This window comes from Moschus berezovskii, chromosome 18, assembly GCF_049115385.1.
Source record: "Moschus berezovskii isolate FMDL1 chromosome 18, NW_MosBer_1.0, whole genome shotgun sequence".
Classification (NCBI taxonomy): domain Eukaryota; kingdom Metazoa; phylum Chordata; class Mammalia; order Artiodactyla; family Moschidae; genus Moschus; species Moschus berezovskii.
The window spans coordinates 54,051,921-54,064,741 of record NC_142477.1 but is presented as its reverse complement, the minus strand read 5'-3'; the positions used below and the strand labels follow the sequence as shown (position 1 = coordinate 54,064,741).

At 40.8% G+C, this 12,821-nt stretch overlaps 1 protein-coding gene across 1 annotated transcript in view; it reads right to left on the bottom strand.

Moving 5' to 3' along the window:
* IL31RA (interleukin 31 receptor A) overlaps positions 1–12,821 on the bottom strand; it is a 51,140-nt gene that overhangs the window by 15,618 nt on the left and 22,701 nt on the right. Inside the window, exons 6-7 of the mRNA XM_055421720.2 lie at positions 4,391–4,470; positions 507–723 (exon numbers count right to left, since the gene is read on the bottom strand). Of these exons, the coding sequence (XP_055277695.2) occupies positions 507–723; positions 4,391–4,470 (297 nt within the window). The remainder of the gene's footprint in view (positions 1–506; positions 724–4,390; positions 4,471–12,821) is intronic.

Below are 12,821 nucleotides of genomic sequence, written 5' to 3'. Positions count from 1 at the left end.
ACTACTTAGCAACTGAACAACAACAATTAACGTAAGAAATATCCCTACCTAGATAGTTAAATGGAAGGAGAAAAGGAAGAAAACAGGAGAGTGAACAAATCAAGACTGGGATGCGGTCAGCACTGTGAAGGGAAGATTTCGAAAGACATCTTTTAGGCACTGAGGATAAACATGGCAGATCTGACAGTTTTATAAGCTCAATACAGCTTATATTCACTCAGAATAAAACAAATACAAGCTGCCCATAGAACTTCTAGACTCATGACTATGCATCATATTATTTATGAAATCTCTGATTTTCAACACAGGCTTTATTCCAAAAGAACATTATTTCAAGAGACTCATTAATTAATTGAAGATTATGATCACCCCACCATAACCTAAAATGTCCTTACTTCATTTTCATTTTGACGCTGAAAAACAGCAACCATTGAGAAGATAGGGACAATTCCTTGGCAAATCCGATGGGGTCAGGCATCTAACTAAGAAGTTTATGTCATACTTACACTTTTCATCAATAGCTGGAATCCTCAAGGTGGCCTCTGGAGATTTCCCAAGAGAATTATAAGAAATCACATGCACCCAGTAGGTCTGGTTTCCCAGGTACAGTTCAGGCTGCTGGTTAGTAGTGTTCATTGTCTCTGTGAGGTTAGTATTGTTTTCTGGAAAATACCATATGTTGTAACCAAGTACTTTCTCCAGGACTGGGGCTCCTTTTGCCTTCTGAACACAAAACAAAATTTATTGTTAATAGCAAAGAAAGTCATTGAGACAGTAATAAATTGTGGGAATCAGGGATGGGAGGTAATATTAACTATTAGGTGCTAAACTATAATCATGTGATGATCCCTCTGGGATGAGTAATATACCTGCGCCATGTTAACCCTCCAAATGCAGGAAGAGGGGATTTCTAAATGGTCTCTTGGTATCAACCCTTGACATAAGTCTAATTCCACAAAGCTAAACTAGGATGATGTCCAAACCAATGCAAGCAAGTCACTCCCTATTCCTTTAGGCAGCATCTTTCTCTCTGTCTTATATGGGAGAGTTTGTTGTTCAGTCACTTAGTTGTGTCCGACTCTTTGCGACCTCATGGACTGCAGCACACCAGGCTTCCTTGTCCCTCACTATTTCCCAGAGTTTGCTCAAACTCAAATTCATTGAGTCAATGATGCCATTCAACCAACTTGTCATCTGTTACCCACTTCTCTTCCTGCCTTCAATCTTTCCCAGCATCAGGGTCTTATCCAGTAAGTCAGCTCTTCACAGCAGGTGACCAAAGTATTGGAGCTTCAGCTTCAGCATCAGTCCTTCCAATGAATATTCAGGATTGATTTCCTTCAGGATTGACTGGTTTGATCTCCTTACTGTCCAAGGGACTCTCAAGAGTCTTCTCAAGCACCACAGTTCGAAGGAATAAATTCTTCGGTGCTCAGATTTTTTTTTTATTGTCCAGCTCTCACATCCATACATGACTAATGGAAAAAACATAGCTTTGACTACATGGACATTTGTAGGCAAGGTAATATCTCTGCTTTTTAATACACTGTCTAGGTTTGTCATAGCTTTTCTTCCAAGGAGCAAGTGTTTTTTAATTTCATGGCTGCAGTCACCATCCACAGTGATTTTGGAGCCAAAGAAAATAAAGTCTCTCACTGGTTCCATTGTTTCCACATCTATTTCCCATGAAGTGATGGGACCAGATGCCATGATCTTAGTTTTCTGAATGTTGAATTTTAAGCTAACTTTTTCACTCTCCTCTTTCAAGAAATCAAGAGACTCTTTAGTTCCTCTTCGTTTTCTCCCATAAGGGTGGTGTCATCTGCGTATCTGAGTTTATTGATGTTTCTCCCGCAATCTTGATTCCAGCTTGCACTTCATCCAGCCTCGCATTTCACATGATGTACTCTGCATATAAGTTAAATAAGCAGGGTGACAATATACAGCCTTGACATACTCCTTTCCCAATTTGGAACCAGTTCGTTGTTCCACGTCTAGTTCTAACTGTTGCTTCTTGACCTTCATACAGGTTTCTCAGGAGGCAGGTAAGGTGTTCTAATAGTCCCATCTCTTGAAGAATTTTCCATCATTTGTTGTTATCCACACAGTCAAAGGCTTTAGTGTAGTCTATGAAGCAGATACGGAGAAGGCAATGGCAAGCCACTCCAGTACTCTTGCCTAGAAAATCCCATGGACAGAGGAGCCTGGTGGGCTGCAGTCCATGGGGTCGCTACTAGTCGGACAAGACTGAGCAACTTCACTTTCACTTTTCACTTTCACACGTTGGAGAAGGAAATGGCAACCCACTCCAGTGTTCTTGCCTGGAGAATCCCAGGGATGGCAGAGCCTAGTGGGCTGCCGTCCATGGGGTCGCACAGAGTCGGACACGACTGAAGTGACTTAGCAGTAGCAGCATGAAGCAGATACAGATATTTTTCTGGAATTCTTTTGCTTTTTCTATGATCCAGTGGATATTGGTAATGGACAGAGAAGCATAAGCTTAAAAGTTGAGGCATTTCCTCTGAGCCAATCCCAAGTCTGTTCTGGCCCTGGGTCATTTCTTTCATGGAAACCTTCAGGGGTTGGAGAGTACCCTGTCCTTTTACCTCCATATCACCCTCTCCAAGGAGAGAGCTAGCTTCCCCAACCAGACATTCCAGCTAAGAGGACTAGAACATTTAAGGTTACCCTACCAGACCAAATCCTTGGTGAGAAATGAAGGTGATCCCAGGGGCTCCAGGCCAACCTCTTTTTTTCAGCCTTGAACCTGAGCCCATTAATCATATGTTTTTCTAGAGATCAGCATGCTGAGTATTTCTCAGGAATTAGAGGGCTTTCCTGTTTTTCTCTTTCTGTTACTGATAACACATAGAGATGAGAGAATGACTAAATATAAGGTCAGAAGGACTTCAGAAGTCACTTTGTCCCACTGCCTTTCTGGTTTGAGAATTTCCTTTACACCTCCCATGACATAAAAAGTCAGTTAAAAATCTTCCTAATGACTGGGAGGCATTTATCTTTCATGAAAACTCATTCTCTTTTTATAATAAAAGGATAGTTTTATTGAGATATAATTCACATACCAGAAAATTCACTTTTTTGGAGTGTGCAACTCACTGGCTTTTAGTATAGTCAAGAGTTGTGCAATCATCACCACGATCTGATTTTAGTTCATTCTTTTTTAAGCAGCTCTAATTCTTAGAAAACTCTATTGAAGCAAAAGGAAGACCAGTCCCCAGGCAAGGTGGAGAAGAAGAAGGGCGTTCAAGTCCATCTCACCAACTTCACAGGTTGGCCTACTTGACCTGTGTGGGTCTGGTCACACACAGGATGTGCCCTTGTTTACTTTCCTTCTCAGAAACATGTTGACAGAGTAATTCGTTTCCACACTTGATGACTGAGAAAGAACTCAAAAACATTTGGGATCAATTCTTGAAGATTTCCCAATACCACGGGCTGTGTTCTCCCTTGCCTGCTGCCACTGAGGGTGTCCTTCTGCCCTCGGGGTGGGGAGAGGAGAAAGGTAGAAGGATGCTCCAACCCTGAAGTAATTGGGAATGGAATGTCAATTGGGAAAAATCTGGGTGATTTCTCCATTTTCAAGAACATTTGAAACTTGCCCAGACTTGAGCAAGTATGATGTAACCCAATGAGTATTTCCTGAGAAATATGGAGATACACCGGAGAATTGGGGCATCTCACTGCTCTCCTCCCTCTCTTCTTCCCCCCAACACCTCTGTCCTATTTTCTGGCTGCTTTTTCCCCTCTGCTTGCCCTTTTCCTTTCCTACTGATTCCCTCTCCCTCCTTTTCTGTCCTTTTTCCTACCGTCACCTCTCATCCCCTCTCTCGTGTCCTCTGCCCTAGCCTGGCTCCTCCTCTGTTTCTCATTCCGTGGCCTCCATCCTACAAAGGACCATTTGGGCCCTGTTCTATCCTTGCGCCCCACTATCCCAGTGCTCCGGGGGGCACCTGTGCAATGACCTCAGCACACACTAGTAAGCTCACCCCCAAGGCAGTGCTCTTCTCCAGTGTGCGGGTGGGGGCTATATAATTTTACATTGCCTTGGAGTGGAGGCCAGCCAGCGACGGTTTACTCCAGAAGGTCAAGGCGCCTCCTGCACTTACACTTGCACTTACACTTTGTACCTGTTCCAGGTGTTAACATTTCAGATCAAAGAAGGCTCAGGGTCTGCATTTCACATTCAGGACATCTACAAAATGACATACCGGGCTTTTCTGAGGTAGGAAATCATTGTGAGATTTGGGGCATTAAAGCCTCTAGGGAAGGAAATTAAGGAGGTAAAATGTCCATGATCACAGTTCTTAGAGGTATAAGAGATCAAGGCTTTTACACAGAATTGTTAATAAATAACCCAGAGAGAGGTCACCTTCCACAACAACTGCACTGGCCTTTTTCCATCCACTTTCTCTGATCTCAGGACTCTCCATAGATCCAGGCCATGTGGAGCTGTAAAGAATAAGAGTGAGGTGTTCAGCAGAGACAGAAGAGAGTTGTAGCAGGAGACGGTGAAATTAGTGAGGCTGTCTGTTTAGAAAATGCAAGTGGGGAAGATTTGCTTGAGGGGGCCAGCAGGAGTAAGGTGGAGAGTGGAAGACTTCATTGCAATGATGTCTTCATTCTGTGGTTGAAGGATGAGGATCAACCAAAAGTCAAAAATAATAAAGGATTTGTAAAATTAATATCCTATATATAAGTCACTCCTCCCCTGCAATGAAAATGTTGGGATTTTCTTGTATTAGAACACTACTATAATGTGGTGAAAAGCTTTGTATTTTGTGAAAAAAATAAAACCACAATCATGTAGGGCAAAAATAAAAACAAAATAAAAAAATAAAATTGCTATTTAAGCTAAAATAAAACTGCAATAGATTCAACCGTAAAATAATTTATCACTCAAATCTGGATTGGAATATGACATTTCATGTCCTCTATCATTCACATACGTGAAAGCTAGGGATAACATAGGTAACTGCTAAAGAGATTTTATATATAATTTATGCTGTATCTACTCCCCAAAGAGATGAAACCACACACTTACAATGTTATAAAGCACAACAAAAAATCAAAGAAGAAAGAAATAGAGAAATAATACTTCGGCCGAGAGGAGCTACCCCACGTCCAACAGGCGGTGGCTGCGCGGGCGCAGGAGGGCCAAGAGGAGCTACTCCACATTCAAGGTCAGGAGGGGCGGCCTTGAGGAGATACCACTCATCCAAGGTAAGGTACAGTGGCTGCGCTTTCTTGGAGCAGCTGTGAAGAGATATCCTATGCCCAAGGTAAGAGAAACTCAAATAAGATGGTAGGTATTGCGAGGGGGCATCAGAGGGCAGACACACTGAAATCATAATCACAGGAAACTAGTCGATCTGATCACATGGACCACAGCCGAATGTGGTCCACTGGAGAAGGGAATGGCAAACCACTTCAGTATACTTGCCTTGAGAACCCCATGAACAGTATCAAAGGGCAAAATGATAGGATACTGAATGAGGAATTCCCCAGGTCAGTAGGTGCCCAGTATGCTACTGGAGATCAGTGGAGAAATAACTCTAGAAGGAATAAAAGGATGGAGCAAAAGCAAAACAAATACCCAGTTGTGGATGTGACCGGTGATAGAAGCAAAGTCCGGTGCTGTAAAGAGCAATATTGCATAGGAACCTGGAATGTTAGGTCCGTGAATCAAGGCAAATTGGAAGTGGTCAAACAGGAGATGGCAAGAGTGAATGTAGACATTCTAGGAATCAGTGAACTAAAATGGACCGGAATGGGTGAATTTAATTCAGATGACCATTATATCTACTACTGTGGGCAGGAATCCCTTAGAAGAAATGGAGTAGCCATCATGGTCAACAAAAGAGTCAGAAATGCAGTACTTGGATGCAATCTTAAAAACGACAGAATGATTTCTGTTCGTTTCCAAGGCAAACCATTCAGTATTACAGTAATCCAGGCCTATGCCCCAACCAGTAACGCTGAAGAAGCCGAAGTTGAACAGTTCTATGAAGACCTACAAGACCTTTTAGAACTAACACCCAAAAAAGATGTCCTTTTCATTATAGGGGACTGGAATGCAAAAGTAGGAAGTCAAGAAACAGCTGGAGTAACAGGCAAATTTGGCCTTGGGGCACGGAATGAAGCAGGGCAAAGGCTCATAGAGTTTTGTCAAGAGAACGCACTGGTCATAGCAAACACCCTCTTTCAACAACACAAGAGAAGACTCTACACATGGACATCACCAGATGGTCAACACCGAAATCAGATTGATTATATTCTTTGCAGCCAAAGATGGAGAAGCTGTATACAGTTAGCAAAAACAAGACCAGGACCTTACTGTGGCTCAGATCATGAACTCTTTATTGCCAAATTCAGACTGAAATTGAAGAAAGTAGGGAAAACCACTAGGCCATTCAGATATGACCTAAATCAAATCCCTTATGATTATACAGTGGAAGTGAGAAATAGATTTAAGGGACTAGATCTGATAGAGTGCCTGATGAACTCTGGATGGAGGTTCGTGACATTGTACAGGAGACAGGGACCAAGACCATCCCCATGGAAAAGAAATGCCAAAAAGCAAAATGGCTGTCTGAGGAGGCCTTACAAATAGCTGTGAAGAGAAGAGAAGCAAAAAGCAAAGGAGAAAAGGAAAGATATAAGCATCTGAATGCAGAGTTCCATGAATAGCAAGGAGAGATAAGAAAGACTTCCTCAGTGATCAATGCAAAGAAATAGAGGAAAACAACAGAATAGGAAAAACAAGAGATCTCTGCAAGAAAATTAGAGATTCCAAGGGAACATTTCATGCAAAGATGGGATCGATAAAGGACAGAAATGGTATGGACCTAACAGAAGCAGAAGATATTAAGAAGAGGTGGCAAGAATACACAGAAGAACTGTACAAAAAAGATCTTCACGACCAAGATAGTCACGATAACGTGATCACTGACCTAGAGCCAGACATCTTGGAATGTGAAGTCAAGTGGGCTTTAGGAAGCATCACTACGAACAAAGCTAGTGGAGGTGATGGAATTCCAGTTGAGCTATTTCAAATCCTGAAAGAGGATGCTGTGAAAGTGCTGCACTCAATATGCCAGCAAATTTGGAAAACTCAGCAGTAGCCACAGGACTGGAAAAGGTCAGTCTTCATTCCAATCCCAAGAAGGGCAATGCCAAAGAATGCTCAAACTACCGCACAATTGCACTCATCTCACACACTAGTAAAGTCATGCTCAAAATTCTCCAAGCCAGGCTTCAGCAATATGTGAACCATGAACTCCCAGATGTTCAAGCAGGTTTTAGAAAAGGCAGAGGCACCAGAGATCAAATTGCCAACATCCGCTGGATCATGGAGAAAGCAAGAGAGTTCCAGAAAAACATCTATTTCTGCTTCATTGACTATGCCAAAACCTTTGACTGTGTGGATCACAATAAACTGTGGAAAATTCTGAAATGATGGGAATACCAGACCACCTGACCTGCCTCTTGAGAAACCTGTATGCAGGTCAGGAAGCAACAGTTAGAACTGGACACGGAACAACAGACTGGTTCCAAATAGGAAAAGGAGTACTTCAAGGCTGTATATTGTCACCTTGCTTATTTAGCTTATATGCAGAGTACGTCATGAGGAACGCTGGGCTGGAAGAAGCACAAGCTGGAATCAAGATTGCTGGGAGAAATATCAATAACCTCAGATATGCAGATGACACTACCCTTATGGCAGAAAGTAAAGAGGAACTAAAAAGCCTCTTGAGGGAAGTGAAAGAGGAGAGTGAAAGGTTTGGCTTGAAGCTCAACATTCAGAAAACGAAGATCATGGCATCTGGTCCCATCACTTCATGGGAAATAGATGGAAAAACAGTGGAAACAGTGTCAGACTTTAATTTTTGGGGCACAAAATCACTGTGGATGCTGATTGCAGCCATGAAATTAAAAGACGCCTACTCCTTGGAAGGAAAGTTATGACCAACCTTGATAGTATATTAAAAAGCAGAGACATTACTTTGCCAACCAAGGTCCGTCTAGTCAAGGCTATGGTTTTTCCCGTGGTCATGTATGGATGTGAGAGTTGGACTGTGAAGAAAGCTGATTGCCGAAGAATTGATGCTTTTGAACTGTGGTGTTGGAGAAGACTCTTGAGAGTCCCTTGGACTGCAAGGAGATCCAACAAGTCCATTCTAAAGGAGATCAATCCTGGGTGTTCATTGGAAGGACTGATGCTAAAGCTGAAACTCCAACACTTTGGCCACCTCGTGCGACCAGCTGACTCACTGGAAAAGACTCTGATGCTGGGAAAGGTTGGGGTCAGGAGGAGAGGGGGACGACGGAGAATGAGATGGCTGGATGGCATCACCGACTCTGTGGACATGAGTTTGAGTGAACTCTGGGAGTTGGTGATGGACAAGGAGGCCTGGCGTGCTGTGATTCATGGGGTCGCGGAGAGTCGGACACGACTGAGTGACTGAACTGAACTGAACTGAAGCCCCTCTCTGAATTCTAAATTTAATGCTGATCTACCAGGCAGGAAGAGTGAAAAAGAATAAATTAGTTTAGTTGTGTGTTCCTTATGGACTGAGAAAAAGAACACATAGAAATCATTGTAAAGAGGCAAGTTTTTTCAGGCTATGGGCATTAAATTCATAAGTGGAATTATCTTGTAGATTCAGTCGAAAAAGACAAAAGATAACCTAAAAGCTGATGTCTGCAATCACAGTTGAACAAAAGTACATAACTATGGCAGGTATACACTTCTCATGGTTGTCTTCTATGAAATACAAGGTCATAATATGAAAGCTAGGTTCATGCATTTCTCCAGTGAAAAACAACATACCTGAAGACAGCATAGTTCAAGTGTGTTAGCTTTTGATGATCTAACTATTCAGGGATAAAATTTTTAAAAAACAGGAGAGAGAGGAATCTCTATTTCACTTGATTTCTGACTGTATCTCCCAAATATCTTGTCTCACAAAGTGGGCCACTGGTAATTTATAGTTGAACCTTCTGACATGCTCCTGAAATTTCAAAATGCTGAGCCACTGACTAAAGAATGACACATACACTTTAGTCAAGAGAAGAAAGCAGGGTTCTAAAGAACTGTTCAGAAGGCTATTGGCCTGTAATTTATGAAATTGAGGAAATGTCTGAAACTGCAGTTGATGAACACTAAATCTTTTCTTGAGGAAATCACATGGATGAAAAGAATGCAATTCAGTCTGCAAAAAGTGGGGTCTGCCACTCAGGCCAAGATCTAAACTATTTTAGTACTGAGAGACTATTTTTAGGGATTTTTTTTTGTTTTAATTCAGGTAATTGAGTGTTTAAAGTGAAATTACATACTGAACCCTAATTAAAGACAACTTCATAATGTAGAAAATTGCACTAAAGGGCAATTAAGTCAATGACCTGTCTTGTTATCAATAAATGGTGACATTTCTACAGCTACGCTTGCAGAAGCCAAAGTGTGGGTAACACAGTCTAACTGCTAGGTTCCAGGCCTCCCAATGAAACCTATTGTAATTCCATGTAAGTTCCATATAAGGAAATTGAAACTATTTAAACTTTATATATGACTCAATCTGCATTCCATTGAAATGTTGTTTTACAAGCTCTGCCAGGAGTTTTCCCAAAGGTCTTTACTGAATCAAGAGACTGGACAGTCAGGACTCAACTTACTCAGACAGAGAGCAACAGGTTTCAGCCTGTCAACATGTTACAGCCAGAGATGTAAGTAAACACAGTGTTCCTCCCAGCAGATAGTCTTCTCAGAACAAAGCTACAAAGTCACGAGACCTTCATAGGTGACCCACAGAACTGGAAAGACTCTCAATCCATCTGTTACTTGCAGAGTCTCTCTGTTCCAGTTACATGGAAGTCAGACTCTGGGATAATAACATTGAGAATAAGAAAGAAAAAAACTAAAGGCAAAGATTTCATTACAAGCCAGTTCCAAATACTCATCTGAAGCATAGACAGAAACAAAAATAAACTGATTATTAAATAATCAATCATTCCAGTCATTGATTAGAAATTGTAAAATTCTACTTAGATTTACCCCATAGACATCCACTTAGTTCTAGTAGATAGTAGACGGTGCTGATGAATAAATTTAATCAGGTATTTACTTCTTTCACTGTGGTCACTATTTCCTGCAGATGTGTTCCAAAGAGAAACAGTCTTTTTGATGTAGATTTCCTATAGACGCAACTTTTAGTAAAACAAATGGCTAGCATTTAAATCTTCTACAATTATGTGTGCATGCTCAATTGTGTCCAACTTTTTTCAACCCCATAGACTGTAGCCCATCAGGTTCCTCTGTCTATGGAGTTTTTCATGGAAGAATACTGTAGTGGGTTGCCATTTCCTCCTCCAGGAGATCTTCCCAACCTAGGGATTGAACCTGCATCTCCTGCATTCATAGGTGGATTCTTTACCACTTGAGCTATCTGAAAAACCCTCTTCTACAATTATTACAGTCAATTTTCCATGATCATAAATTGATAATGAATAAATTAATAATCCAGCTTAACCAAATGGGGAAAAGTAATAATTCTGTATTTGTGAAAGAATAATACTAAGCTTTTACAAATCTGCCAAAATATTTATATATTGGTGGTGGTGGTTTAGACACTATGTCCAACTCTTGTGACCCCATGGACTGTAGCCCTCGAGGTTCCTCTGTCCATGGGATTCTCCAGGCAAGGAATACTGGAATGGGTTGCCATTTCCTTCTCCAATTATATATTGGAGTTTACATATTCCAAGGCATCAACTGTTTGGACAGATGTAGTAAGAATTTGCTGCTCTGTTGTTCCAGTTACAATTTGGAAATAACCACAGTCACCACCAATCAGCACTTTAGACACATTCTGCTGCCTTTGCTGAAGACTAACACTAAGAATCGCTCACTTTTAGCAAGTGTCACATACTAAGCATTTTACCTGAATCATCTCATCTAACCTCCACAGGCCTATAATTAGGTACATCAATATTACTATTTCCTCTTCTGAGGTGTTAAGAAGTGAGACAATTGCCCAATATAACTTTTAAGTAACAGAGCCAGGAATTGAATATTATTATATCTGTTTCCTGTTGCTGTTCAGTCACTAAGTCATGTCCAACTCTTTGTGATCCCAAGGATTGCAGCACTCCAGGCCTCCCTGTCCTTCACTGTCTCCCGAGGTGTGCCCAAGTTCATGTCCATTGAGTTGGTGATGTGATCCAGCTATCTCATCCCCTGCTGCCCTCTTCTCCTTTTGCCTTAAATCTTTCCTAGTATCAAGGTCTTTTCTAATGAATCGGCTGTTACATGTAGTATGCATGTTTCATGTAGTATATATTTATATGCTTAAATGTGAGAAAATAATCCTAATAATCAATATATTGAAATGTAAAAGGGAAGAGTACTTCATATTCAACTTAAAACAGAAAATTTCAAATTAGAAAAGGTTTGAGGTGGTGTGCATAAAACAGCTGGCATTTCACTGTGAAACAGGGAAACATTTTATGAAATAGAAGAGGATAAATTAGGATTTTCTAGGGGTGGGTTACATTTTCATTAGTTTCTTCTGGGATTCTGAAAAAATTAAGAAAAGCAAAAATTGTCCAGTGGTAATTTTATTTTGACAGATGTTCATTTTATTTAATTAGCACAGGGCACAGAGAACAGTAGCATCTAGTGTTTTGGTAGTCAATCTTAGCCAAGCAAGCTGCAACAATAAATCAGTTGAAATGGTAAATCTCATTTCTAGTGATGAAACAAGTATATGAAATTGACATTAGCAAGTAGTTGGACTGTGATGAACTTAAGACAGTGAACCTAACATCATGATAAGAAGAATGACAGCTACAGGGAGGAGAACTGTACAAAACAAGATCAAACCCAGGGTAGAACTCATTCTCCCAGATTGCCTGCTGAAAGGTATAGCAGAGGGAGAGGACAACTTGCATAAGCATATTGCTTGCATTTCGTTCTAATATTTTAAAAGATAGGGATCAGCCAAGCCACAGACAGCAATAACTAGCACTCCAACAGATTATAACCATTGGGTCATTTTATATTGTACAATTTATGTGCTGTTTGGTATTTGTAAACTAGTGTATTTAAGATTGGATTATTTGAGATGATATCTATAGAGTGTTCCCAAATACTGCATATAATTTTAATCAAAAATTCACATGTAAGGCACTGTTGTAAGCATATAAACACATAATGATTAGAAATTTTTTATTAGTTTTTCCTGTATTTTTACAGTTGAGCATGGAAGCCTGGATGCCTGAATGCCATAGATGAATAGAATCTCAGAGTAAGAAGGGACTCAGAGGCCATCCAGCCCAATCCTCTATGTGTGTCACATGAATCTTTGTTGTAACTACATCCACCAATGTGTAGTCCAGACTAAGCATGAACATCTCCAGTGGGAGATACAAAATTCAGAAGGCACCAGATTATTCCCAGACATATGATCATATGGCAACATGCCAAATATCTGTTAACACTAACTTGGGTCTCATGGGAAACTCAACCAGGATCCAGGGGAATCAATTTTTGCCATATAGACCAGGGAGCACAGGAGCTGACCTCACATGTTGCCTAAGACCAGTGAGGGACTTATTGTAAGATTGATTAAGAAGGGCCTGAAATCATACCCAGGAGTGGGGTGGGGGGAAATTCATGGTCTAGAACTTACATGTTTCATAAACAAAGTTAAAGCCTCAGAAGGTTAGAATGATCATTTTTATGTTTCTCTTACATATTTCAGAAGATGTGTGGCCTTTGATAGGTATTCATTTAATTAGTCATT